General features: G+C 41.2%; 1 protein-coding gene across 1 annotated transcript; it reads left to right on the forward strand.

Annotated features, from left to right (window-relative positions):
- LOC127214000 (Y+L amino acid transporter 2-like) lies at positions 1-26,963 on the forward strand. The gene is made up of 10 exons (XM_051174426.1): positions 1-107; positions 9,458-10,016; positions 20,300-20,425; positions 22,080-22,224; positions 22,866-22,989; positions 23,239-23,342; positions 23,958-24,054; positions 25,470-25,619; positions 26,072-26,255; positions 26,757-26,963. Exons 2-10 carry the CDS (start codon positions 9,494-9,496, stop codon positions 26,804-26,806), a joined length of 1,503 nt encoding a protein of 500 aa, XP_051030383.1. The 5' UTR covers positions 1-107; positions 9,458-9,493; the 3' UTR covers positions 26,807-26,963.
- Positions 26,964-27,306: the final 343 nt, after the last annotated feature.

The following is a 27,306-nucleotide window of genomic DNA, read 5'->3' on the forward strand; positions in this document are numbered from 1 at the left end:
AGTGATTGAATGGCCAAAACAGAGAAGTGGAATTAACCCTTACTGAAAGCATTTTTTGCTTCTTGGTACTTGACTCATTTGTGGTGAAACAATTTGAAGTTTGACAGGTGATTATTACCACTCTGTTTGTTTGTCTTTCCTTTCTTCCTTCCATCTATATTTATAAAAAGGAATCTGTAGTTATTTGCATACTTTGTGACTATGATGCTAGTAAAAAGGATTAAGAGGACAGCCTGGTCTATGGAGAGTTCCAGGACAGCCAGGACTACACAAACACTGTCTCAAAAAACCAAAACAAAACAAACAAAAATCATAGTGTCATGAAATTTGTTTTGTAAATGAATTTTTTTATATGTTTTTAATTTTTTTTCAAGACTGGGTTTCAGTGTAGCTTAGGCTGGCCTCAAACTCTTTGTAGATGGGGATGATTTTTAGCCTCTCAAGTGCTGTGATTATAGGCCTGAGCTACAATGCTTACCTCTATTTTATGTTGTTGTTTTTGTTTTGTTTTGTTTTTTGTGTTGTATTTTGTTTTGTTTTGAGACAGGGTTTCTCTGTGTAGCCTTGGCTGTGATAGAACTCACTGTGTAGAACAAGCTGGCCTCAGACTCACAGAGATCTGCTTGCGTCCAACTCCTAAGTGCTGGGATAAAAGGCATGGGCCACCATTCCTTGCAGAAGTAAGAATATTTTAGCCATTGTGATTGGGTGGTAAATTGTGTCTCAATTATTTGATATTCTCCATAAGATGGTAAACATAATTTTGTTATGTGATAAAAAGATACAGTAAATATGTCTACAACTTTCTTTATGATTTCATTCTGATATTGATTTACTTTTTTTCTTAAAATTGAATATGATAGTTTCCTTGTTCAATTTTTATGAAAAACTTTTAGGGGTCTGTAGAATCCTGGAAGATATGATGAGATCCCACTTGTAACTGCTGTTTTTTTCTTCTTTTTCTTATCAGGGCTGAGGATTGAACCCAGGGTCTCAAGCCTCAACCCTGCTAAATATGCACTCTATCCATTGAGTAACACTTTTAGCCCCTGGGATGTGTCTTTCCAAATAGGGTGTGACATTGTGTTTTCAAGATAGGATATCTTGGGGATAAATTGAATGATTCATAGAAATTGTTTTCAACAATGATTTTAGAGATGTCAGCATGTTAGAGATTGAGACTGGTAACTATGTATGACTTAACACTGATTTAATTTAACTATTATATAAGAATTGAAGGCAGTCAACTCTGATAGGTGATTTGGTAGAATTTTGATAACCCACTTCTAATACCAGGCTTAAGGTGGGCCCCTTAAGCTAGCAGTTTTCATACCATTGTTTCAGAGGGTCTGCAGATCCTCTGGTATAGACAATGCCTCTCTTATAGGTATCTCTAGTACTATGGGACTGATTAAATGCAAATGAATTTAAACCTTTACTGTAGTTAATATAACTTTTTTGGACTTATATTCCTTCATCAGCCTTTACCTGAAAAACAAGCACAATGACAAAAGAATGTCTAGAGGTCTAAATACTGTGTTCTAGGACAGCTTGGCTTCTGGTTCAGAGTGAGACATTGTCTCAAAATGAAAAACCAACCCATATATATCTGTTTATGTGTGTGTGTGTGTGTTTTTTTTTAACAGCTTTTAACAAAAGCATCTTTTTGCTTTGTTTTACTTATGTATACTTTTTAAATTCTTTTTTTTTTTTTTTTAATGTGTGCATGAGTGTGGGCACATTAGAGACAGCCATGGAATGCATGTGGAGGTCAGAGGACAACTTTAGGGAGTTGGTTCTCACCTTCCAGCTTGTTGAGGCAAAATCTCTTGCTGTAAGCATACTCCAGGCTATCTGGCCTACAAGCTTCCTGCTGGTTTGCCTATCTCAGCCTTCCATCTGGCCATCGAGTGCTGGGATTACAGCTATGCATCTGGCTTTTTCATGGGTTCAGGAGATTGAACTTGGTTATCAGGCTTGTGCAAGTGTTGTTTACTGACTGAGCTTTTTTTTTTTTTTTGGAGACATGGTCTCTCTATGTAGTTAAGGGTATCCTTTAGTTTGTTATCTTCCTAACTTAGTCTCCCTAGTATTTAGAAATATAGGTATAAACAACCATACTAAATTCCCAGCTTTCTTTTTTTATGCTTATGTTTGTTATTTTCCTTTTTTAAATATAATTTATTTAACACTATTTTATGTGCATTGGTGTGAAGGTGTTAGTTCTCCTGGAACTGAAGTTACAGACAGTTGTGAACTGTTGAACCCAAGTCCTCTGGAAGAACAACCAGTGCTCTTAACCAGTGAGCCATCTTTCCAGCTCCTTTTTTCTTTCTTTTGTGAAACAGACTTTTGTAGAGCCTAGGAGTCTAGTGTAGCCTAGGCTGGCCTTGAACTCTGATATATATATGAAGATAAACTATTTTGATCCTTTTGCCTTCACTTTTTGAGCACTGAGATATAGGTGTGGGCTTCTGTACTGGGTTTATGCTGTACTGGAGAGCAAACCTAGGGCTTTGTGCCTACCAGGCAAATACCCTATCTGTTTGGGTCTTTTGTTCTTTTTTCTCAGTAACTTAGTTTATGTCTTTATAGTTAAAGTGATTTCCTATAGTATACATACTGGGATTTGCTTTGTAGTCAGTCTAACAGTTAACAGTATCTTTACTTGGTGTGTTTATATCATTTATATTAAATGTAGTTATATAACTTGATTAAAACCTGTTATTTCAGATAGACATGCATACCAATAGTCTCAGTACTCAGGACTCCTGTAGAGGCAGGAAGATTGCTGCAAGTTTGAGGCTAGCCTGATATATAGACATATGTCATCACACCCAGCTAGCTCTCTACAGCTGGCCCATTTTTTATACCTCTTTAATTTTTTTTTAATTGTTGCCTTAATTTTATAGTGTAAATCTTTTACTGGTCTCTAGGGGATAAGGCCATAATTATACGTCTGGCATGCTCTCTACCACTGAGCTATACTTTACCCTCATGAGTCTTTAATTATAGTCTACTCTTAAATAATATATTCCTTCACTAAAATGTATTTTATACATCACTTTATATAGTATTTTTCCCAGTTTGCTTCCTATTCTTTATGATAGTATTATCAGGTGTTTTTTTTCCTTTGTGCCATAACAGGCTTCATTTATAGTCTAAATAAAAGTAAAATAGTCTCCCTCCCCTACTTACTGAAGATCATTTGAATACTGATTGTCCTATAGCTTTTATATGTTTTGCCCTGTTTTATTTTTTCTCTTCTGACTCATAGTTTTCTACATTTGTTCCTCTTACTTTTGAATATTTTCATTAGAGCCTTTAATATATTAACCAAAGTATGAATGTATGTATGTATGTATATATATAGTTTGTTTGTTTTAAGACAGGGTTTCTCTGTGACTTTGGATGCTGTGCTGGAACTAGCTCTTGTAGACCAGGCTGGCCTCGAACTCACAGAAATCTGCCTGCCTCTGCCTCCCGAGTGCTGGGATTATAGGTGGTGCACCACCACCACCAGGCTCCACAGTTAATGCTCTGCAATGACCCAACCACTGAACTATACGCCCAGACTCATTGTAGTTATTATATGTTTTGCTTTTTGTGTGTACGTATATGTATTTTTGTGGAAGTCAGTTATTACCTTGTGTTTTTTTTTTTTTTTTTTTTTTTTTAAGAAAGAGTCTGTGTAAATACTGCTACTGATACTGGTACTCACAGAGATCCTCCTGCTTCTGCCTCCTAAATGCCGGGATAAAGACATGTGCTACTAGCCATTGTGTCTGAGCACTTTGTTTTTGAGGAAGTGTCTCATGATTATATAGGAAGCACTGAGCTGTGTAAGGAGTAAGGTTTTTCTGCCCGCCACCTAGTCTTGTCCCGCTGCCGCGCCAGCCCCAAATAATACACAGAGTCTCTGTATTTGATATAATTCTGTTGGCCAGTTACTTGTTTCTTATTGGCTAGCTTTGTCTTAACTATTAACCCATTTCTATTAATCTAGTATTTCCACGTGGTCTTCTCTTACCGGGGAGCCTGCCGGCATTCTGCTTTCTCCAGACTCTCCATCTTGACCCCTCCCCACTACTTCCTCTTTCCTCCTTGTCTCCTAGTCCCTCCTATCTTCCTTTCCTATTGGCCAACAGTGCTTTATTCATTAACCAGTATGAGAAACATATACAGAATGACATCTCCCATCAGAGCTGTCCCCTCACCCACCATCCCTTGACTTTTTTGTTCTTTTGTTCTTGCTCTTTTTTTTTTTTTTTTTTGTGATGAGGTATTGCTGTATTACACAGACTAGTCTTGAACTTTTGGGCTTAAGTGATCCTCCTGTCTTGGGCCTCTAAGTAGCCAGGACCACAAGCAACTGATTGCATCTGTCCACCCCCCACTCTCCCCATTATAGTATTTTAAACAGTCTATTTGATGTTTCTAATATCTGGATTCTCTCCAAATCTGGTCATGTTGATTATCTTGCTTCTTGATAGTTGGTTGTTTTTTTTGCTTTCTTTTTTTCTTTCCTTACTTATACTTTTTTGCTAGTGATTGCCATAGTTTGTAGAATATGAGAAATTTGAGTTATAATTTTTTGTTTTTGTTTCTTTTTTTTTTTTTCTCCTCTTTTTCTTTCTTTTTTTTTTTTTTTTTTTTTTTTTTTTTGAGACAGGGTTTCTCTGTAGCTTTGGAAGCTGTCCTGGTGGCACTCACTCTGTAGATCAGGCTGGCCTCAAACTCACATAGATTCCCCTGTTTCTGCCTCCCAAGTGCTGGAATTAAAGATGTACACTAACACTTCCAAGCGAGGTATATAATTTTTATTCTGAAAGAGGTATGACTCTTTTGCAGGATTCTTGGTAGAAGAGTTTGAAACAATTAAATATAAGAATTGCGTTGAGGTTTTGTTGTTACTATGGTGCTGTAGGTAACCTTACCTCTGGTGTTTCTTTGTGCTTGGGGTGGGTTTGCTTTTCTATAGAGAAGACTTTTTCTCAGTTTTACTCTCAGCTTCTGCCCTTCTAGATGTATAGTTTGCTATACTCTGGGTGTCATATTGTTCTTTCTTTTTTCTGGATGCAAACTCCTAGTGGGGGGCGGGGAGGTCCTCTTTTTGTCCTGGCTCAGCCTCAGTTTCCTTGTGTCTGGGTGGGATTGATCTTTCTGGGTTATTTTGCCTGGCACAGAGGGGTTATACTTCTTTAGTGGTTTTAACCAGAATTTCCTGTCCCTTTCTCAGACACAAAAGGGTTTTTTTTTTTTTTTTTTTTTTTTTGTGTTACTTTTTTCTCTTTTGGTTTTTTGAGACTACAAATCTGGCCCAACTTTATCATCATCGCCTCTCCATCTTCAAATTTTCTTTTTTTTCTTTTTTTGTTTTTTCCAGACAGGGTTTCTCTGTGTAACAGAGACAGCTCTGGCTGTCCTGGAACTACTCTGTAGACCAGGCTGGAATTCACAGAGATCTGCCTGTGTTCCCAAGTGCTGGGTTTAAAGGCATGAGCCACTACTTTCCGGCTCATCTTCAAGAATTTTTTATTGGGCTGGAGAAATGGCTCTGCTGTTAAAGAGTACTGGTTGCTTTTCCAGTCCTGAGTTCAATTCCTAGCAACCACAAACCATCTGTAATGTGATCTGGTGCCCTTTTCTGGCTTGCAGGCATACATGCAGGAGAATACTGTATTCATAATAAATAAATACTTAATTTAAAAAATTATTATGTTTATATATATTTGTGTGTGTGCATGAATGCATGTGTGTAAAGGTCAGAGACAATTTGTGGTAGGTGGTTCTCTCTACCATGTAGGGGTGTGGGACACAAAATCAGGTCATCAGCAAAAATGTCTTTAACCATTGACCATCTCTCTGGCCAAGCCTTTACATTTTATTGAAGAGTTTTATATTGTGTAGTATAATACTCAGAGAAAGTCAGTGAGGCTTTTGGAGAGAACACCTGAAGGTCACAGAATGTTGAGCTACAGGTAGCTGGTGAGTTCTTGTCTCTGACTATGGGATTTCTGATCTTAATTCTTTTCTTATTTCCATGCAGCCATATCACTGTTGTTCTGAGGACATGATCCATGCCCTTTCTCATTGCTGTGTCTTTACATACAGTCCTAGCCGTTGAGGTGCTTGGCAGGTTTCTAGAAGAAAGTGAAGTGTAAGTTAAGAGTTAGAGGAAAAGTAAGGAATGGCCTTGGGGTTTTGCAGCCAAGCAAGCGAGGAATTTATCCATTTGTCCTCAGGGAATTTGGTGTAGTTATTTCACAATTTTGTTCTTGGGTTACAAAAGATAGCGGTTTTAATTACCTTAGCTAAGGACAGGCTCATAATGATAATTGCATTTGGTTATTGAGTGAAGAAAAGAGCTTCTTAGCTGGGGCATTGGTGGCTCACGCCTTTAATCACAACACTTGGGAGGCAGAGGCAGGTGGATCTCTGTGAGTTGGAGGCCAGCCTGGTCTACAGAGTGAGCTCAGGAAAGTCTCCAAAGCTACAGGGAAACCTGTAAGGAGTATGGTTTTTCCTCCTGTCGCTGGTCTTGTCCCGCTGCCTCTCCAGCCCCAAATAACGCACAGAGACTCTGTATTTGATATAATGCTGTTGGCCAGTTACTAGTTTCTTATCGGCTAGCTCTGTCTTAAGTATTAACCCAGATTTCTACTAATCTATGTATTTCCATGTGGTCTCCTCTTACCCTCGGAGAGCAGGCTGGCGTTAGCTCTCTCCAGACTTTCCATCTTGACTCCTCTTCACTACTTCCTCTTTCCTCCTTGTCTCCTAGTCCCTCCTATCTTCCTTTCCTATTGGCCAACAGTGCTTTATTCATTAACCAGTATGAGAAACATATGTACATAATGGCATCTCCCATCAGAAACCCTGCCTTAAAAAAGAAAAAAAAAAAAAAAAATCTTATCTGTGAAAGAGAGGAGCAGTCCCTATTCAGCTGCTGGGACAGTGATTCTAGGCAAGAGGTGTTCTGGGGCTGTGAATGATTGTAACTTATTCTTCCAGAATAAACCACTGGGGAGTTTGTCTAGTGTATCAGATACATTGAATAAAGCCACATAAGGCACACTAGTGCCAAGTTGTACAAAAGGGATACCTGATAACCTTCACTCAGTCCTAAGTTCTGATGGAAAAGAGGAGGCTGGAGTAGCCTCTAGGGCCAGGCTTTTCTGCCTATTTGTATGTTGATTATCTAAACCCTGAAGGTCTCTTTGTACCTCACCCATACATGAATGTGGGCTCCTAGCTGTTTACTGGATTTGTTCCCAGGGAAACCTGGACTCACTTGACAGACATGTGAAGCAAATATGCTTCCACATGCTTGCATAGGGAAACCTGCATAGAGCTTAGTGCCAAGAATGAAAGGTGTTCTGAAAGTCTGATCTTATTAAGTAGAGGTAGGCTAGCTCTGCTCTTCTCATGCCCTGGACAAGCTTTTTAACTTGGGCTTAGGTCCAGGCGCTTAGAGTGGATTGGGACAAGTAAACAAGAGTTTTGGGTGGGGTCTGTGGAGGTATGCGTTTTCCCTGTTTCCTTGAGAAGCTTTCACACTTAAATGACCTTGGTTACTTTGCTTTAGCCCTATGAAGCCATGCTCTGTTTAGACAATTTTATTTTTATTCTATCCTCCAGCCCCACACTTTTTTGGGGGGTGGGGGGCAGGGTCTCACTATGTAGTCAGTGCTGACTTGGAACCTTTGATCCCTCTGCTTCAACTTCCCAAGTGCTGGAATTATAGGTGCATGCCACTGCCACTCTGCCTAGCTTTATGTCTTTGTTGAGAGGAGAGGATTTTAGAAAGCTGAAGTGTTGATTCCATTTTTTTTTAAAACTTTTATTTTCTCATACATTACATTGACTGTAGTTTCTTCTCCCTCTACTCTACCCATTCCCTCTCCCCCAGATTAACTCCTTTTGTTTTCCTTTAAAAAAGGTGGGGGGATGGGGGGTGGCGGTAGGCCTCCCAGGGATATCCACTGAACATGGCTTAACAAGATACAATAAGACTGGGCACAAACCCTTGTATCACAGTTAAACATGACAACCCAGTAGGAGGAAAATGGTCCCAAGAGCAGGCAAAAGAGTCAGAGACAACCCCTACTCCCATTGTTGGCAGTTCCACAAGACCACGCTACACAATCATAACATGCAGGGGGACCTAACTCAGACCCATACAGGGTCCTTGCTTGTCACTTCAGTTTCTGTGACTTCCCCTATGGGCCCTGCTTATGTGGCCCAGTGTTCTAGTGGGGCCCTATAGTCCTTCCTCCTTACACATGATACTTGGATATGTGTTTCCATAAAGGTCTCTGCAATGATGTTATACTTTTTTTTTTTTTTTTTTTTTTTTTTTGAGACAGGGTTTCTCTGTGTAGTTCTGGCTGTCCTGCAATTTACTCTGTAGATCAGGCTGGACTCAAAACTCAGAGATCTGTTTGCCTCTGCCACCCTGGTGCTGGGATTAAAGTTTTGAATCACTATATGGAACTCAGAATTTTCCTGCCTCAATCTTCTGAATGTTGGGATTACATTTGTGTGCCACCACACAAAGCTGTATTAGTGATAGTATACTCTTCCTTAGCATCTTCTTAACCCTTCCTTTTATGTAACAGCAGATCTTTTCACATGTGGTTGAATGCCTGTAGAAGTCCCTGTTTATGGGGCTCAGTGGTTAAGAGCACCAGCTGCTCTTCCAAAGGACCCCGGTTCAATTCCCATAACCCACATGGTAGTTCACAATTGTCTGTAACTCTAGTTCCAGGAGAATCTGGTCTGGCATCCTTACACAGACATAAACTCAGGCAAAACCTCAGTGTACATTAAAAGAAAAAGAAGAAAACCCTGTTTACATAGAGCTAAGTGACCGGATTGTCTGGTATAGTCTTTCTAGTCTTTCACTATGGTCTCAGTCTTTCAGGCTAGTGAGTGCAATGCATCTGCTATGGGGACTGTTTTTCTGAGTGATAGGTTTGTGTTTTAAGCTGATGAATGGAGCAAGAAGCTGGATGTGGTAGCACATGCCTTAATTCTAGCACTTAGTTTAAGGTCAGCTTGATGATTTACATAGTGAGTTTCAGGACAGCCAAGGCTAAATAGGCAGACCTTGTCTCAAACAAACGAACAAATAGAATTTAGCAAAACTAGGAGAATCTACTGTGGATAAATACAGTTTTGCTGGCCTCTTTGCTCAGTAAGACAGATCCCTTGTTGAAGGTTGTCCTTAGGTTGGGACTGAATGCTTATGTAGTCTTTTTTAGGAGCATTGGATATTGCCTGCCTCCAGTTGCCTGTGTCTTAAATTGAAACTGAGACAGGCCTATTGTGTGTGTTGCATGCTCTACCTAAGCAGGTGGTGGGCAGGGAAATCTGTCTGACTGGCAGATATTAATTAAACTAGAGTCACACTAGCTCCTGCCCCTAGACTTGACACACTTGTTTTCTTTGCCAGGCCACAGTAAACACGGGTGTACAGGAACCAGTTACCATGGAAGCCAGGGAACTTGGAAGTCCCACACCCACCTACCATCTTCTCCCCAAGGCCAACCAACACACTGTAAAAGAAGATGCCAGCTCACCATCTCAGGGGTCTCCAGAAACTATGCAGCTGAAGAAGGAGATCTCTTTGCTGAACGGGGTCAGCCTGGTGGTGGGCAACATGATTGGCTCAGGGATCTTCGTCTCACCCAAGGGTGTTTTAAAATATACTGCCTCCTATGGGTTGTCACTAATTGTGTGGGCCATTGGTGGGCTCTTCTCTGTTGTGGGTGCCCTTTGTTATGCAGAACTGGGAACTACTATTACCAAGTCAGGGGCCAGCTATGCTTACATTCTAGAGGCCTTTGGGGGCTTCATTGCCTTTATCCGTCTGTGGGTCTCACTTCTAATTGTTGAGCCCACCAGTCAGGCCATCATCGCCATCACCTTCGCCAACTACATCATCAAGCCCTCCTTCCCCACTTGTGATCCTCCATATGTGGCCTGCCGTCTCCTTGCTGCTGCCTGCATATGTAAGTATGGGGGTAGAGCGTGGGGCATATGTGGGTGTGGGTGCTATATTACTTGGATGGTTACTATACCTACATGTTATATTTTGCTCTTTGGGGAGGAGGGAAGGTGTGAAGTATCATACCTTTTGAAAAAATGATTTCATCCCTTATTTGTTTCTGAGAGAGAGATAAGTAAGCATAAAGGGTGGGAATGGGAGAAGTTTGAATCTGTTCATGGGTTCCTCTTATTCTTAGGTGTCCCATATTTCTGTTCTTTGCTCTATGTGATAGTTTGATACATGTCTAGTATTTGTCTTACCAACTTTTTTTTTTTCTCTTTTTTTTAATTTTTGGAGGTCAGGTGTTTTGAATGATGTCAACATCCTTATTTGTAACTTATCTCAGGGAACAAGTCAGAGCTAAGGCCTTGTAGCTTTTTGTTGGAAATTAGTTTAATGACATCAATGAGGAAATAGGCTTCTCTAGAGGATGGGGCCCCAGGTCCCACAGGACACCCTCTTTCCTGTCACTGCTACTCTTTGTGGTCTGTTCTAAGCAGCAGGCACCAATACCAAATGGCCTTTTCCCATTGGTGTTTCAGATTTCTTTACACTGACTTTGTAAACAAGCTCTGCTTGCTGCCCCTGAGGGAAGATAGCTTCCATCCTGCATTTAGGTTTAGACAACAACCTCTCATTTAGGTGAGAGATTCCAGGAGATCCCTGTTTTCTTTTCTTTAGGGGCAGAGTAAAGGATATAGAGTGTGAAAGCATGGAAATGAGAGAAGACTGCTATGAATTTACTCAGGCTTGCTAGAGCTAGTGTTTCCGATAGCACAGAATCTTGTGTTTCTTAGCACTGTGCGACCAGAAGTACTTAATCATATTCTGTTCTTTATCTCTGCTTGGAAAAACTTTGGCTGTATATATAGTTTATTGGCAATTTAAAAAATAGATCAATAATACCTTGGCGTTAGCAAAGAGTTAGCAAAAAGAAAGAAAAGAAAGTGCTGTGCCTCCTGACTTTAAGGGCTTTGTTAAGGGCAAATAATTAAGGCCATCTCCTCATATCCCTTGAAATGGGGGGTATTCCTGGGAGGGAGGGACAAAGGTGGGATTCAGCTGTATGTCCTTTTTTCTCTTTTCAGCTCTATATCTAATAGGCTTTCACCACAGTTTCTGGACTTGCTGAGATCTTTAAAGACCAAAATTTTAGGCAGATGTAGTGGTGCACACCTTTAATCTTAGTGCTTTGAAGGCAGAGGCAGTCATATTCTGTGAGTTGAGGCTAGCCTGGTCTACATAGTGAGTTCCTGGCCAGTCAAGGCTTCATAGTGAAACCCTGTCTCAAAGCAATCAGACAAACAAAACAAAAAACCAGACAGTAATTTTATGAAGCAAGCTTGGTGGTTCACATCTATAATCCCCTTACTTGGGAAGTAGATGCAAAATAATTACCAAGTCCAACTTGGGGTTACATGTCAAGTACCAGACCAGCCAGGGTTACCTAGTGAAACCCTGTCTCAAGCAAATAACAACAAAAATCAGGACTGGTTAGATATCTCAGCAGGTAAAAAAGCACTTAACTGCCAAGGTTGACAACCTGAATTCTATCCCTGAGACTCACAGCTGTGCTCAGTCCTCCATAAGTGAAAGCACACACACACACACACACACACACACACACAAATGTAAAAGTCATTTTAGAACACTTGTATATTTCTTGACATTGTGTTATACAAAGGAAATTCTTATAAGGGAATGGCCAGCTGTAGAATTATTCATTTTTTTTTTTTTTTTGTTTTGCATTTGTGTTCCTATCTGAGCATCTGATTGTGCCTGTGCATTGGTTTTTAAATGTTTTATGTGTATGGGTGTTTTGTCTGCATGTATATCTATGTACCATGTGTGTGGTACCCTTAAAGAGCAGAAGAAATGTTGGATCCCCTGGAACTGCAGCTACTGATGGTTGTGAGTGCCATATGGGTTCTGGGCATTGAATCTGGGTCCTCTGGAAGAGCAGCCACTGATCTTAACCACTGAACCATCCCTCCAGCTCCATGTTTTTGTTTTTTAAGATTTATTTTTATCTTATGTATGTGAGTGTTTGCCAGGGTATATGTCATACCATACATCATGCATGTGTACCTGGTACCCTCAGAACTGAAGGCAGGATCTTCCAGAACTGTACTTACAGGTGGTTGTAAGCCTTCATGTTTGTGCTGGGAACCAAACCTGACTACTGCAAGAGGAACAAGTATTCCTAAAAGCTATGCCATTTCTTTAGTCCCTATAATTTTTGATACATAGATTATTTTCATTTCCTAGTCCTCCACCTCCTGTTAGGATTCTTCCCATGTTTTCTTGGACTTAAAAAGCCCATCCTCATACCAAGAATTTATCTTTTGATTGTAGGAGTGGAGTCGCCTCTTTGAAATATAGACCATGGGGTTTCTGGTCCTTTTTTACTTACAGTATATTTTCCCCAGATTTCTTAGGACTAGTATTATGAGCCCCCTTTCCCAGAAACTCAGGCATTTCCAGAATTCAAATCTGAGGGCAAGAATTTGTTAGAAATAAGGCCATATTGTAAAACCATGTTGCATTTTAACCAATGAGGCTTTGGGATTTCCTTATTTCCTTTCTTCAAACTTAGATCATAGACTCAGACTTTAAACAGAGCTTGAAGGTGGTAGAAGGGGGACTATTAGGAATGACACTGAGAGCAACATGAACTCAGGGGACATATGAGGTGGAAATTAAAGCTCTTCACTGGATCCTGCATGATGCTTTAGATAGGTTGGAGAATGATGTTTGGAAATTAAGACATAAAAAGGTCTACCTTGTTGGTTGGAAATTGAGACGTTAGAGGAGCCTACCTTGTTTGGGAGATTGAACAAAAAATTTCTAGCCAGAGGCTAGAGAGATGGCTCAGCCATTAAGAACATTTAGTGCTTACTGTTTGTTCTTCCAGAGGACCTGAGTTCAGTTTTCTCAATAATTCCAACTCCAAGGGTAACCAGTGCCTCTTGCCTCCATGGTTACCCACATTCAAGCAAATATAACTTACATATAGGCACACACATGCATAATTAAAAATAATAAAGATAAGTATTTTTAAATTTTATTTACTTTTCAGACAGGGTCTCACTGTGTAACTCTGACAGCTCTAGAACTCATTATGTAGATCACATGGGCCTTGAACTAGTAACTCAAAGAGATCTGCCTGTCTCTGCCTTCCAGTGTAGGGATTAAAATCATGTACAACTACACTAGCTTTAGGTCTTTTTTTTTCTTTAAAGGAAGTTATACCTATGCCAGGCTAGATGAAGTTTCATTCTAGAATATAGGATTCCATATGTTCAGTTGTGGGACAGAGACTATAAGATGGTTGCTCAATGGCCAGGCTTGGCCCACAGATAGTTTTATTAGACCTGCCTAGTTTTTAATTAATTTAATTATACATTCATTTATTTCTTACTCTGTAGACCAGAGTCGCCTGGAACTTGGTAAATAATCCATGTTTACTGAGTGCTGAGATTGTAGGCCACCATGCTTGTCTTAATTTTTTATTTATAAATTAAGAGGCTCATCTGGGATGGGGAGTAGTGGGGGGTACACACCTTTAATCCCAGGATCTGAGGGGGAAAGGGCAGAGACAATGGGATCTCTTGAGTTGAAGGCTAGCCTAGTCTACAAAGTTGCAGGACAGCTGGGACTACACAAAGAAAAATGATTAAAAAATAATGAGTAAATAGGTTTACAATTCCAGTCTCTGGTCAATGGGTTACAAGTGTAATGCCTTTCTTGCCAGTTCAGTCCCAAGATAGCACAGGATTTCACATGGCAAGAGACATGGAGTACACATGTGACTCTAATTTTTTTTTTTAGTTTTTCTGAGACAGGGTTTTGCTATAAAGCTCTGCCTTTCCCCATTGTTTAATAGTATATAAAGTGTATGTTAGTACAAAATAGTGAGTTTCACTACGTTTTCATACATGTATGTAATGTACTTGAATCATATATTCTACTATAGTCCTCTTTCTAGTCTCCTTCCCATTCACAGTGTTTTAAATAATTTGAATCAATTGTCAGCAGTTGACAAGTTAGAATTTAGACTGGTGTGGTAACATTCCTGTAATCTCAGCATTTGAGATGCTAAGGAAGGAGGACTGCTTTGAGTTAAAGGCCAGTCTGAGCTACATAGCAAAATCGTGTCTCTAACACAATAAACAGAAAACACAATACAAAAAAATTAGAGCATGTACTTTCTCTTGAAAATTCCAGCGTTCTGGCAAATTTGAACCCAAATTCCTGCCCCTAGCTGTCCTGGAACTTCATTTTGTAGACCAGGCTGGCCTTAAACCCACAGAGATCTGCCTGCCTCTGCCTCCCAAGCGCTGGGATTAAAGGCATGCACCCATCAATGCCTGGCATATTACTTTAAAAAAAAATAATAATTTATTTTATGTGCATTGGTATGAATGTGTCAGATCCCTTGAAATCAGAGTTATAGAGACAGTTTTAAACTATTGGGGCTTGAACCCAGGTCCTTTGGAAGAACACTCAGTGCTCTTAACTGCTGAGCCATCTCTCCAGCCCCCTTATTATTTTATTTACTTTTTTAAAGTTTTGTTTGCCTTTGTGTGAGTGCCACATGTATGCAGAGCCCACAGAGGCCAGAAGAGGGTGTTGGGTCCCCTGGAGCCAGTGGTACAAGCATTTGTAAGCTGCTCACCGTGTATGCTGAGAACCAAACTTGATTTTTCTGGATTGGCAGCAAGCCCTACTGTGCCATCTCTCTAGCCCTCACATTTGTATTGTTTTGTTGACCCCTGAAGGTATGACCCCTGAACGTGTTGCTGCTCTAGCCACTGCCTTCCATCTTCATTCCACTGCATTCTCATGTTACAATTGGTGGTGGTGGATTTCAGGCTATCTTACTTATTATCCTAAAGTATAGTTCTCAGTGGGAGGTTAGTTTGGTTCAAAGGTGTCATTTGGTAGTATCTGGAGACATTTTGGGGATACAATTATTGGGAAGCAGTGCTTCTGTTATTGATAGAGGCAAGGAGTGATGCTGAACATCCTGCCAAACAAGATATAATCTTACTGGTCTAAAATGTCAATAGTGCTGCAGATAGGAAACTATCATAAAGGTCTATCATGGAAATATGATTAAAAGAGGGAAGGCTTGAAGGTTTGAGTTGTAGCATTGTAGTCTGAGTACCTGGCTTCCAGACTCAGTCTGGATGGCTGGATTGTGCTGGGTGATCTTGGAAGCATAAGGAGTGTGGGTCTATGGTGAAATTTGTTTACAAATTAGAAGCAGGCAAGTAGTCAAGGGATTTGGCTTCTGCTTGGTAGATTGTGTTCTTTGGCAGGATTAAAACATGAGGCAAGCCTGGGGCCAGTCTCTGAGGATATACTCACTCTGGGATTCCTGTGCTTGGTTCTCAGAGAGTAGGGAGCATTCTTTAAATTTTGTGCACTTGAGGGTTACTTCATCCTACTGGCCTGATGTCTCTGGCAAGTGTGTTGTGGCTCATTAACTGCTTTCATTGAGCAAGAAGCATATGTGAATAAAAGTAATAGATTGCACTATAGAAAAAGGCTTCTTCCCCTCCAGCTCAGTAGTCTTTTTGTCAGTCAGCTTTCCTGACCAGGTGCTTTCAGCTGGCCTTGAGAATGGGCCCTTCAGGGACTTACTGAGGCATGCCTTCACTCATCCTATTAATACAATCATCGACTCTCTACTGCAGAAAGGATAGTACCTGCAGGAAGGCTGCAGAAGAGTAGAGGGATAGAGAGGAGGAACAAGACTGAGACGAGTCCCTGGCACTTGGGTTGAGGGGTGTGAAGTATACTTGGACTCCAGCTAGGCTTTTGTGTCTCTTCTGTGGTGTCCAGTTTTTGGTCTCTCCCTTGTTCCCTTTTGTTTGCCTCTACCTCATTTTTGTCTCTATCTTTTTCTCTCAATTTCTGTGCATTTCCTTGTATTTCTGTCTTTTTCTCACAAGTTCATGCCTTTTTTCTTCTAATTTTGTACTCCTGTTTCCTTCCTCTGCCGTGGTTTCTGTTCTGCTGTTAGTTCAGGGCTTCTATGGTCTTTGATTTGGTGTAGTTCTAGACTCTTAGAGTACTTTGTTGCATTAGACTCATTCTTTTTGGTATTCTGGGAGGGATAACTTTTTAGCCCATTGTTTTACACCTCTGATAGGAGAAAGAGAACAAGTCCTAAGAAGGAGATGGACATGCTTATATATATATATATATATATAAGCATATAAAATATGCTTATTTTATCGGTGCCTGTGGTTTACTGGTGGCTGTTAACTACATATGCTAGCTGATCCAGATTTAGCCAAAGAGAGAACTTTGGTCAGCAGTTGATCCCCATGAAGGTTTTTAGGCAGCACACATTCCTTTGGGGTATCCCCAATTCCATATAATTGCTTCATTATGTGTCCACTTTAAATGACTGACTGGTGAGTACCTGTACTATTTGGCAACACTTTTTACCCCCTTGACACAGGGTTTCTCTGGATAGCCCTGGTTGTCCCTGGAACTCACTCTGTAGTCCATCCTGACCTCAAACTCATCGATCCGCCTGGCTATGACTTCCTGAGTACTGGGATTAAAGGTGTGTGCCACCACACCCAGCTATTTTTTTTTAATATTTATTTCAATTTTATGTTTATAAGTGTTTGCTAGCACAGAAGAGGACATCAGTTCTCTTAGAACTAAGCTAAGCTGGTTGTGAGTCACCATGCGGGTACAGGGACTTGAACCCAAATCCTCCAGAAGAGCAGTTAGTGCTCTTAACTGCTGAACCAACTCTTCATTCCTATTTGGTAGCATATTAAGTGAAGCTCTTAAAACACCATGGAGGCTATTCTGTCACATATGGTCATTTCCTTCCTCCCTCCCCCCTCCCCCTTCTCCCCTCCCTCTCTCCCTCCCTTCCTTCCTAGGTTTCTCTGTGTAACATTCCTGGATATCCTAGAACTTGCTTTGTAGACCAGGCTGGCCTTGAACCCAGATATCTGCCTCCCGAATGCTGGGATTAAAGGTGTGAGCAACCACTGCCTGGCTTCATTTGGTCATTTTTACAACTGGCCCTGGACACTGTTCTTTTGAGTGGAGACTTGCCCCAGGGAACTAGTTGTTACCTTGCCTCCAACCAGAGTTCATTAGTTCCCCTCTTTGCTGGATTATGAGCTTTAGACACACTATAAACTGTGCACTATGAGAGATTGTGGTCTTTCAGAAACAAGACTGAAATACCATAGGTGTTGGGAGCAGTCTTTGCTGTGGGGCTGCAATCGGAGCCAGCTGAGCAGCCCCAAGTCCATATCTGAGTTGGGGAGTGTGGATGAAGGAAAGGCTAACTATAGACAATAAAGAAAAGACAGAGAGACAGAATAAAGGTCAGGAGGGCAGATCAGTCAATACTGAAATGCCACGAGTTTATTTTTCACCACTCTTTTTATATGCCTTATGCAAAAAGATGAACACAGTTTCATGTATATGGAACAGACTTTTCTTCCTTTCTCATTTTAAGGGTTCAGTAACCACACCTTAGCTCCAACTTCTCCTTCCCTAGCCTTGAGGTCAGGCTCAAATTCAGGTCTGTTGTTATTTAGACTAAGATGGCTGAAACATCCTTCTGTAGCTACACCTTTGACCTTTAGGTCTTGTGACTTGATAATGCCAAGATGGAGTACAGCCATCTTTATGGGCACCCAGACATAGGGAATCAGATGTTCCCAGAACTGTAGTATTTGATACTAAACTATTGTGAAGTAGAAATGTGAAGGTGAGAAGGAACTTGAGCAGAACTCCCAATATATTGGGAAGATTTTCAGAGGGAGTAAGGGCTGAGCTAGACCTTGGAAGTAGATGTCAGTGAAGGGGAAAAACCTTTTGTGTGTGTTACTGTCATAAGTAAGGAAGAAGCCACCTAAAGAAATAAACTAGGGAGTGTGTTCAAGTGGTTGGGAGAATGGGCTGTAAGTTTATGAAAGAAAGTATTTAATTGGGAGCTTGTTTACAGTTTCAGAGGACTAGTACATTGCCATCATGGTGTTGGAATGGTAGTTGAGAGCTACATCCTAATCCACAGGCAGAGAAAGATCCTGGACCTGGCATGAGCTTTTGAAACCTCAAAACCCACCCCCAGTGACGTACTTCCTCCAACAAGGCCACTCTTCTCAATCCTTCTACTACTCAGAAAGTTCTACTCCCTAATGGACTAAGCATTCAAATATATGAGCCTATGGGTGCTGTTTGCATTCAAAGTACCACAAGGTGTATATTTAAGTTTTTTGTCTTGTTTTTGTAAGATTGTGATAATACTTAGAAGTGCCACTATGTTCCTTCTTGTTGTAGAAGCCCTTGGATAATTATTCTGATGTTCTCCCTTAGATCAAAGCTGTTCTTATTTTTCAGAAATAGAGTTCTCTCTGTGGATTAATCCTCAGTCAGCTAGCAGTTCACAGCCATCAGTGATCTACAGGGTTTAGATGTTATTGAGGTATGTGAGAATGGAGCTTAAAGGATAGCTGGGATGCCTTGAGCTCTCAGGAAGGCTCTTTCTCCATGGGATCCATGGACAATTTATAGCAGGTTTGCATTGGAATGGGCGTAGGGAGATCATTTGGACTTGGGAATGCAAACTTAGGAATGATAGCCTCTCTCAGCCTTAGTTTCCTCATATATAAGTGCCAGAGATGTGCACTTATATATGGGGTGGGGGTGGGGGTGGTTTCAGGTCCCAAAGAGGATATGTGGAGTTCGAGTGGAGTTTGGGGGTGGGGGGTGAGGCAGAAGAGATGGTCAAGGTCTGAGGGTGAATCCTGATGGTTACCAGCAGCATTTACTTGAAAAGAGATTACACCTTTTGTTATGTATAGTTGCACATAGTATTAAACGGAGATAAGGGGCAATCTGGGGTGTGGTGGATTGAGATCAAGAGTTAAAAAAAATCTATCATTGACCTTGACAGTAGGCACCAGTTAATGGAAGGTCCACAGGTTCCTCTTGTTTGAGATAAGATTGACCATTTTATTAAGCAGGAGCTTTTCCTTAAGCCCCACCTCTAGCTCCCCAGGGAATGGAGACTTATCCAAATGTCTGATCTTGGGAAAAGGACTTCTTCTGGGGAGCAGACACTAAACTACAATTTCGTTCCCCTCATAATACTCCCAAAAGGGAAGGTCTTATGTCTTACTCCTTTTCCATTATACCTTACCATTCTGATTTTTCTGTATTTATTAACTGAACTCTTGCCCTTAATGGCCTCAGGCTCTTAATCTGAATTGTAGGCATTTCATCCTTGGGATAAGGTGTATCTAGTAAATCTCTTAACTTTCCTGTTTTGTGTAATTAGGTGACATGGATTTTTTTTCCCAAAGAATTATTTTGTTTAAAGAGGATACCATAGTACATATTTTTAAGCCGGGCATTGGTAGCGCATGCCTTTGATTCTAGCAGAGGCAGGCAGATCTCTGAGTTCAAGGCCAGCCTGGTGTACAAAGCTAGTTCCAGGACAGGCTCCAAAGTAATACAGAGAAACCCTGTCTCTACAAACCAAATAAATAAATAAATAAATGAATAAATCAACCAAACAAACAAAAAACATTTTTATGCTTTACCAGACAAAGCCTATCTATACAAAATTTCTCAAAGTGAAAGGCATTAATATTGAGAATCATTTAAAATGAATGTTAAAGGATGCTGGAGAAGTGTGGTCTACAATATTGAAATGCTGAAACTTGGTCAAGCAGCAATGGCCACCATGCAGTCCACATCATGTAAGATGGGGAACAAACATCTATATTTGGAGATTTGTCAGAATTGATAATGAGAATGCCTCTGAAATTGTCAAGTATATAATAGGCATACAGGTGTAAAACATTAGATGATCCATCCAGATGATTCAAATTTACTTTATTTGTGCGTGCACATGCACCTGTGTAAGAGTATGCGAGATCTGGATGGGAAAGGGTGGGTGAAGTGAGGTCATCCATTCTTGGTATTGGGAAACATCTTCAGAAATGGTTCTGGCAGTTGAGAGCATGTATGTGTTCATGCATGCCCTAGTGTCTTTGGATACAGTGTAGGGCATTCATAGGTGCTAAGTTGGCCTGTGGGCTGCTCCTCCTGTTTACCTGTTCTAGTTCTTACTGACCCATTGTTCCACTAATTTAGGCAGGAGGGGGGTAGAAAAATACTTTGTATAGAGGGGTTGGGGTCTGTGTGCTCAGCTCAAGCCTGCCAGTGATACTATGGTTTTCCTTTTAGGTCTGCTCACATTTGTGAACTGTGCCTATGTCAAGTGGGGCACACGAGTACAAGACACATTCACGTATGCCAAGGTCGTGGCACTCATTGCCATCATTGTCATGGGATTTGTTAAACTGTGCCAGGGTAAGAGGGGCTGATGTGGGAAGAAGGGTGAATGTCTCTGGGAGCCTCTTTGGCTCCCTGAGGAGGATATGGGGACTTAGCTAGCACATTTTGAATATATTCTAGTGTGGTGTCAGTGAATGTAATCTCTTCTTGGGCTTTGCCAGCTAAGCTGGCTTGGCCAACTGGATGTGTCAAATGTCAGGTTCTCAGGGCTTCTTTAAAAACAGCATTGTGGAAAGCTAGCAAAAGTCCTGAGGAGTTGTTGAAATTGGGAGTATAATTGGGTTACTCATAAGCTATTTAGGGGGATAGATTATTGGCTTCTGGTTGTAGTCATACTTACCAAATAGTGAGTGGGAAAACTTCCTGGAGGGGGTAGTCGGGGAAGGGTGATCATTTTGCAGTATTTTATTGTTTATGTGGACTTGAGGAATCTTTAAAAGCCAGCTCTTGACAAAATGTCAGAATGTTGTAGAATGGGCATTGTTTTACCTATATTGGTCTTTCTTTTGTCTTATGTTTTTTCCAGACAGGGCTTCTCTATGTAACAGCCTTGGCTGTTTTGGAACTTGTTCTGTAGACTAGGCTGGCCTTGAACTCAGATCCGATTGTGTCTGCCTCCTGAGTGCTAGCATTAAAGGTGTGCACCATCTTTCTCTCTCTCTCTCTTTTTTTTTTTATTTTAATTTTTTACCCCTGTGGGTATAACCAAGATCTTGTGCATACTATGTTAACACTCTACCACTCAGTTACATACCTAGTCCTCGTATTTATTTTATTTGTAAGACATTAAGATAATGTCTTGAAATATATTTTGGGTTGGCCTGTAATTTACCACATAGCCCAGTGGCCTTGGATATTTGATTTCTCTTGCTGCAGCTTTCCAAGTGTTGGGATTACAGGCATGTACTAACTACCACATATTAGCTTTTGAAAACTTTATTCTGGGATCAGAGCAGACTGAGGCTAATGGGTTTCCCAGGCTGTCCTGAAAGGTACTTATCAAAGGATATCTTTCATACTTAACAGACAATTCCCTATTATACCATTCCTAAACATGGCTATATTTGCAATCACCTGGGGAGCTAAGCCCTTCTTCTTAGGCCTATTGATTTGAAATTGAAAATTATAAAAGTGTGTATGCATGGCCCTGAAGACCAGAGACCCAAGTCTACAGGCATGCTAGACAAGTGCTTCTTTCAGCCCAAAGCTATGCTCTTATGAAGTTCCCTAGGTAATTCTCTGGCAGCTAGCCCAGGAAATTTGTGGACTATAACTGAGTAACTACAGTCAGACATCTAACTAGATGTCCTTGAGATCTCAGTAGTATCTTAGAGTAAAATTGGGCTATTGAGTAATTTTCCCTTGCAGGAAATGGAAATTCCTTAAGGCCTTGGAAGAAGTGTTTCTCAGAGTACAGATAGGAATGAATGTGTTTGTTTTCTTGAGATTAAGGAAACTTAACCTGATGGGGTGGTGAAGTTCAGGAGTTTCTGATTGTTCTTTTGGTATTAAATGATGTTTTTTTGTTTTTTCTTCCCCTGCCTTGTTTGTTTTTGTGTTTTTCCTCTTTGTTTCATCTTTTTGTTTCTCCCTCTGAATCCTTTATCTTTTCTATATTACTCCCCCTGTCTTCCTTTTACCTGGTCTCCCACCCACTTTTGCCCCACAGGACACACTGAGCACTTTCAGGATGCCTTTGAGGGTTCCTCGTGGGATATGGGAAGCCTCTCTCTTGCCCTCTACTCTGCCCTCTTCTCTTACTCAGGTTGGGACACCCTTAATTTTGTAACAGAAGAAATCAAAAACCCAGAAAGGTAAAGGCGAGATCACATTCTCCATCTTGGCTGGAACTCCTGCTGATGGTGGGCACAAGTGCCCTTTTCTCGTACCTCCTCCCTCTGCCTCTCATCCCCTTTCTTTTCCTGCTCCCTTTCTTCAGTTAGGAGGCATTGGGGGGTTAGGATAGGAGTGAGTGACCATGGGAAACCCTTGGCTCTTACCCTTATGTTCCATTGGGGAACATCCAGAGTCCTTCCTATAGGAGGTCTTTAGTGGACAGCAGCAGGCCTACCTGGGGCTGGGGTGGCAGGACTTTGCCATGTGGTAATGAGACTGTGGCCTAAGCTATCTAAGCTGTTTCTAGCCTACCAGGTCCCCAGCCTAGTTTCTAGTTCCCAAAGGATATTGCTCCTGCTTTTATCCCGAGATCATAGATGCAAGAATGTTGTAATGCCACACGTGACTCATTGAACCTAATCTGGTAGGATAAACTAATCATTGCTCCCTTTTCCCCAGTGGAAAGTCCCCAGGAGCATGGAAACATACCTACCCCAGGGCATGTTGGGAGAGGAGTCCATCTGAAAGACCTGGCATCAGTGAACTGTTAAAGTTAGGAAATTCCAGTCAGTGCTGGATGAGTTGGTTCTAGGTAGTTCTGTTTCACTTGTCCTGACAGAAATTTGCCATTGGCCATTGGGATTTCAATGCCAATTGTGACACTCATCTACATCCTGACAAATGTGGCCTATTACACAGTGTTGAACATTCAAGATGTCCAGGAGAGTGATGCAGTGGCTGTGGTAAGTCTCTTGGGGGGTCCTCATTTGCTCCTATTCCTCATCTCATGAGGATCACATGGTGCTTAGTCTAGTCTTAGTCTAGTCTTTTTGTGCAGTTGCTCTACTTCTATAGTGTGAGGAATTGGTCTGGATATGGCAAAAGGGTGGAAGTTTAGCAGGGACTGCCTTTGTTCAGAGATCATAGATATAAGGAGGAGGATTACAAAACTCTGTCCTGTATTGAGTGTCCCTTTTTTGCTCTGCCTCCAGACATTTGCTGACCAGACATTTGGCATGTTCAGTTGGACCATCCCCATTGCTGTTGCCCTGTCATGCTTTGGGGGCCTAAATGCATCCATCTTTGCTTCATCAAGGTACTTTGGCTTTTCTGATAATAGATTGTTCTTAGCACCTGCATGGAAGCTCACACCCATATGTAACTCTTGTTACAAGAGCACCGGTGGAAGAGTAGTACATGTTCTTAGTGGGTTCTATCTCTCCAACCCCCCATGATGGTTTTTAAAAGAAGGACTGTGCAATCCTAGTTGAAGCAGGAGGATCTCAAGTTTGAATCTAACCAGACCTACATAGGATACTTTATCTTTTAAAAAGGCCATTGTGGTAACTGTAAATTTGTACTGTGGCAGAATAGATGGGAAGTATTGGAATGTCATTAGGTGGTGGAAACACACAGTGTCTGTAGGATGTTGATGAAGTATCTGGTTCAGGTTGGGAGTGTTGGTAGGTGATACTGAGTTTCATTGCTGAGGACCTGAGTGGTTAATGGATAATGGTGGATGATGAGCATTCCTGAATTGTGGTTAGGTGCTAATAGTTGAAGATATTTGTGGGTAGTGTGAGTAATGGACTGGGTATACATGAAGCCTGAGAGCCTGTCCCCTGATTTTTTTTCTGGTACTCTGAGCTTAGTTTGGGGAGTATGACTGAGTAAAAGACTGTTGCTGCTGACATATTTCATACTCTTACAGGTTGTTTTTCGTGGGCTCTCGTGAGGGCCACCTCCCGAACCTTCTGTCCATGATCCATATTGAGCGTTTTACACCTGTGCCTGCTTTATTATTCAATGTAAGCTCTTCTGGGAGAACGTGGGTTTGGGCAGGTTTATGCAGGATTCTTAATTTACACTATAGGCTTTGTTCCAAGATTTGAAGCACAGTTCATTTTCTGTAGTGTTTGGGATGGAACCAGAATCCCATATATAGGACAGGCATTCTACCACTGTCCTATACTCCTAGCCCACTATTTATTCATTTCCCCTGCTTCAGACAAGGCCTTCTTGCATAGCCTAAGCTGTTCTTGAGCTTTAGATCAGTGGTTCTCACAGAAGTTGCCTAAGACCTTTGTACATATTAGATATTTACACTATGATTCATAACAGTAGCAAAATTACAGTAAAGTAGCAACGAAGAAAATATGGTTCTCCACATCCTGGAGAACTTTATGTATTAAAGGGTGATGCAGCATTAACGAGGGTTGAGAACCACTCGTTAGACCTCTTGCCTCAGCCTCCTGTGTATTGCTTTAGAAGGGGCTTTTTTGTTTGCTTTCTATTTCATTTTTTTTCAATCCTGTATTGATGTATTGGGGTGAAAAGACAGGGGGGAAATTTTTGTTTTTCAAGTTTAAGTAAGTCTGACCTTGTCTTAGGAAGCTAGTCCCAGCCTGGTAATGGTGGCAACACATCTTTAATCCCCGCATCTGGGAGGTAGAGGCAGGTATATGAGTTCGAGGCCAGTCTGGTCTACAAAGCGAGTTCTAGGACAGCCAGGACTGTTACACAGAGAAACCCTGTCTTGAAATAAATTAAAAAAAAAAAAAAAAAAAAAAAGGAAAGAAAGCAAACTAGTCTCTGCAATCTTAAACACTAGGATTGAATGAATACAAGACAAGTAGTTATCCCTCTCTAAGAGTAGGTATGAATCCATTTTGCTGATCTCCCTTTCAAAAGCTCCAGGTCACTATGATGGTTCTGGAGGCATGCCTTCCAATTGTTTGCCAAGTAGTTTGGACCCATGCCTAAAGAACTGTAGGTTAAGCTGGACAGTGGTGGCACATGCCTTTATTCCTAGCACTTGGGAGACTGAGGCAGGCAGACTCGGGAGTTTGAGGTCAGCCTGGTCTACAAAGTGATTTCCAGGACAGCCAGAACTGTTACACAGAGAAACCCTGTCTTGAAAAACAAACAAAGGAACTCTAGGTTAACAGTGTAATTCATATGTGGTGTTTTGGAAGGAAGAAGAATGTATCTTGTTAACCAAAGTGCTTGCCAAAAGGTGGGTGCTGAATATAAGTAGAGGTGGAGATGTTGCCTTGAAAGTTAATGGGATAATGAATCTATCTGATGCCAAGGGAGGGTCACTAAAAACCAGAGCTAATGTGGTAAAGCTGTTTCAGATCTGATGGACTGCTAGATGATTGAGTCTCCTGGTATGACTGGAAGTAATGATACTCATTTCTCTTCTCCACCACCTACCCCACAGTGCACCATGGCACTTATCTACCTGGTCGTGAAAGATGTTTTCCTGCTCATCAACTACTTCAGCTTCAGCTACTGGTTTTTTGTGGGCTTATCTGTTGTTGGACAGCTCTACCTTCGTTGGAAAGAGCCTGACTGGCCTAGACCTCTCAAGGTCAGCACCTCCCTTTTTAAAAAGGAAAAAAGATAGGACCTCATACTATCCAGATTAGTTTGGAACTGTGTAGCCAAGAAGGGCTTAACATGCACCGCTCATGCATACTGGCATACTAGCAGGACTGGGTTCTCTCTTTAACTGAATTTATTACTTTTTTAAAAATTTATTTATCTACTTAATGTACATTGGGGTTTTACCTGTGTGTATGTCTATGTGAAAGTGTCAGATCCCCTAGAACTGGAGTTAAAGAGAGCTGTAAACTGCATGTGGGTGCTGGGAATTGAACCCAGATACTTTGGAAAAGCAGTTAGTGCTTTTAACTGCTGAGCCATCTCTACAGCCCCCCTTTTTTTCTGACTTTTTTTAAAAAGAGTTATTGAGGGTCCTAATCTTGATCAGGTTGTGTTCTTTCATCCTACCCTACTAAATCTCACTTACTTATATTTCAGCTGAGCCTCTTTTTTCCCATTGTGTACTGCATATGCTCCTTGTTTTTGGTGGCCGTACCCCTCTTCAGTGACACCATCAATTCCCTCATTGGCATTGGGATTGCCCTCTCTGGGGTCCCTGTCTACTTCATGGGTGTTTACCTGCCAGAGTCCCGGAGGCCACTCTTTATTAGGAATGTTCTGGGTGAGTGTTGCTTTGACTCCTGTTCATTGGCTGTATGCTTATGCTCAAGTTCATGCAGAGGCTACCAACTCCTCCACCTTACTTAATGGCAAGGGGATAAAACCTGGCTGCCCATCATACTTTTTTTGTGTTCTATTCTAGGTGTAAAGCACTATTTGCTTTTTAGTGTTTGGCTTGTTGTTATGGTTTTTTTTTTTTTTTTTTTTTTTTTTTTTTTAAACAGATGGAATTTTGTGTAGCTCAGGCTAGTCTTGAACTGTGTAGCTGAGGATGACCCTGACTCCTCATCTTCCTGGCTTTACTTCACAAATGATAGGAATATAGGTGCATACCACCACACCTGGGAAGAAAAGGCTGGGTGTGGAATAGAGAGGCTTGGCATGTGAAGGAACAGGTGGGAAGGAGTCATAGATAAGCTTTTAGCCTTCTACCTTCTAGTATTCAGACTGGAACTGTAACAAAATATGTTTGCTAAATCCTGTGCTTCTTATTTTCCTTTAGCTACGGTCACCAGATTAACCCAGAAGCTTTGTTTTTTGCGTCTTGACTGAGCTAGATGTAGATGAAGAGAAAAATGTTGAGAGGAAAGAAAACTGACTAGAAGCCAGAGATGACATTCCCTGAAGCCCGGAGGCTGTGACCACAGCCATCAAAGACCAGTTACCTAACCCTTCTCAATGAAAGGAGCCTCTTGGCCCACATTCTGTAGGGGGCTCAGGGCCAATGCTCTCTCATTGGTAAGCTATGGAAGATACTGATCAGACCAGCCTGAAGACGGGACTTCAGTGGGAGGGGAGGTTGGGGCAAGGGATTGATTGATTTTGATTTTCTTCTTCTGGTGGATAGGTACAGACCACCCTCTTGGTACATTGTAGTGGGCAGAGAGGTAAGAATTTTAAGTTGACAGCTATGGCTCATGGTTCACAGATAAACCAGGAGTCTTTACAGTGGGGCTCCTTCATGGGAAATTTTTCTCTGACCAAGTCCAGCTACTTGATTTTTAGAGGCCTGAAATGCTGCCATGTCTTTTCTGTGGCTCAAAATTCTTCCT

The sequence above is a fragment of the Phodopus roborovskii genome, unplaced genomic scaffold, assembly GCF_943737965.1.
Source record: "Phodopus roborovskii unplaced genomic scaffold, PHOROB, whole genome shotgun sequence".
Lineage (NCBI taxonomy): Eukaryota > Metazoa > Chordata > Mammalia > Rodentia > Cricetidae > Phodopus > Phodopus roborovskii.

Coding starts and splice junctions, on each gene's coding strand:
- LOC127214000 (XM_051174426.1), top strand. CDS start 9,494: ATGGAAGCCAGGGAACTTGGAAGTCCCACACCCACCTACCATCTTCTC. Junction 10,017..20,299: donor CCTTGCTGCTGCCTGCATAT/GTAAGTATGGGG, acceptor TTTTCCTTTTAG/GTCTGCTCACATTTGTGAAC. Junction 24,055..25,469: donor TGCCTGCTTTATTATTCAAT/GTAAGCTCTTCT, acceptor CCTACCCCACAG/TGCACCATGGCACTTATCTA.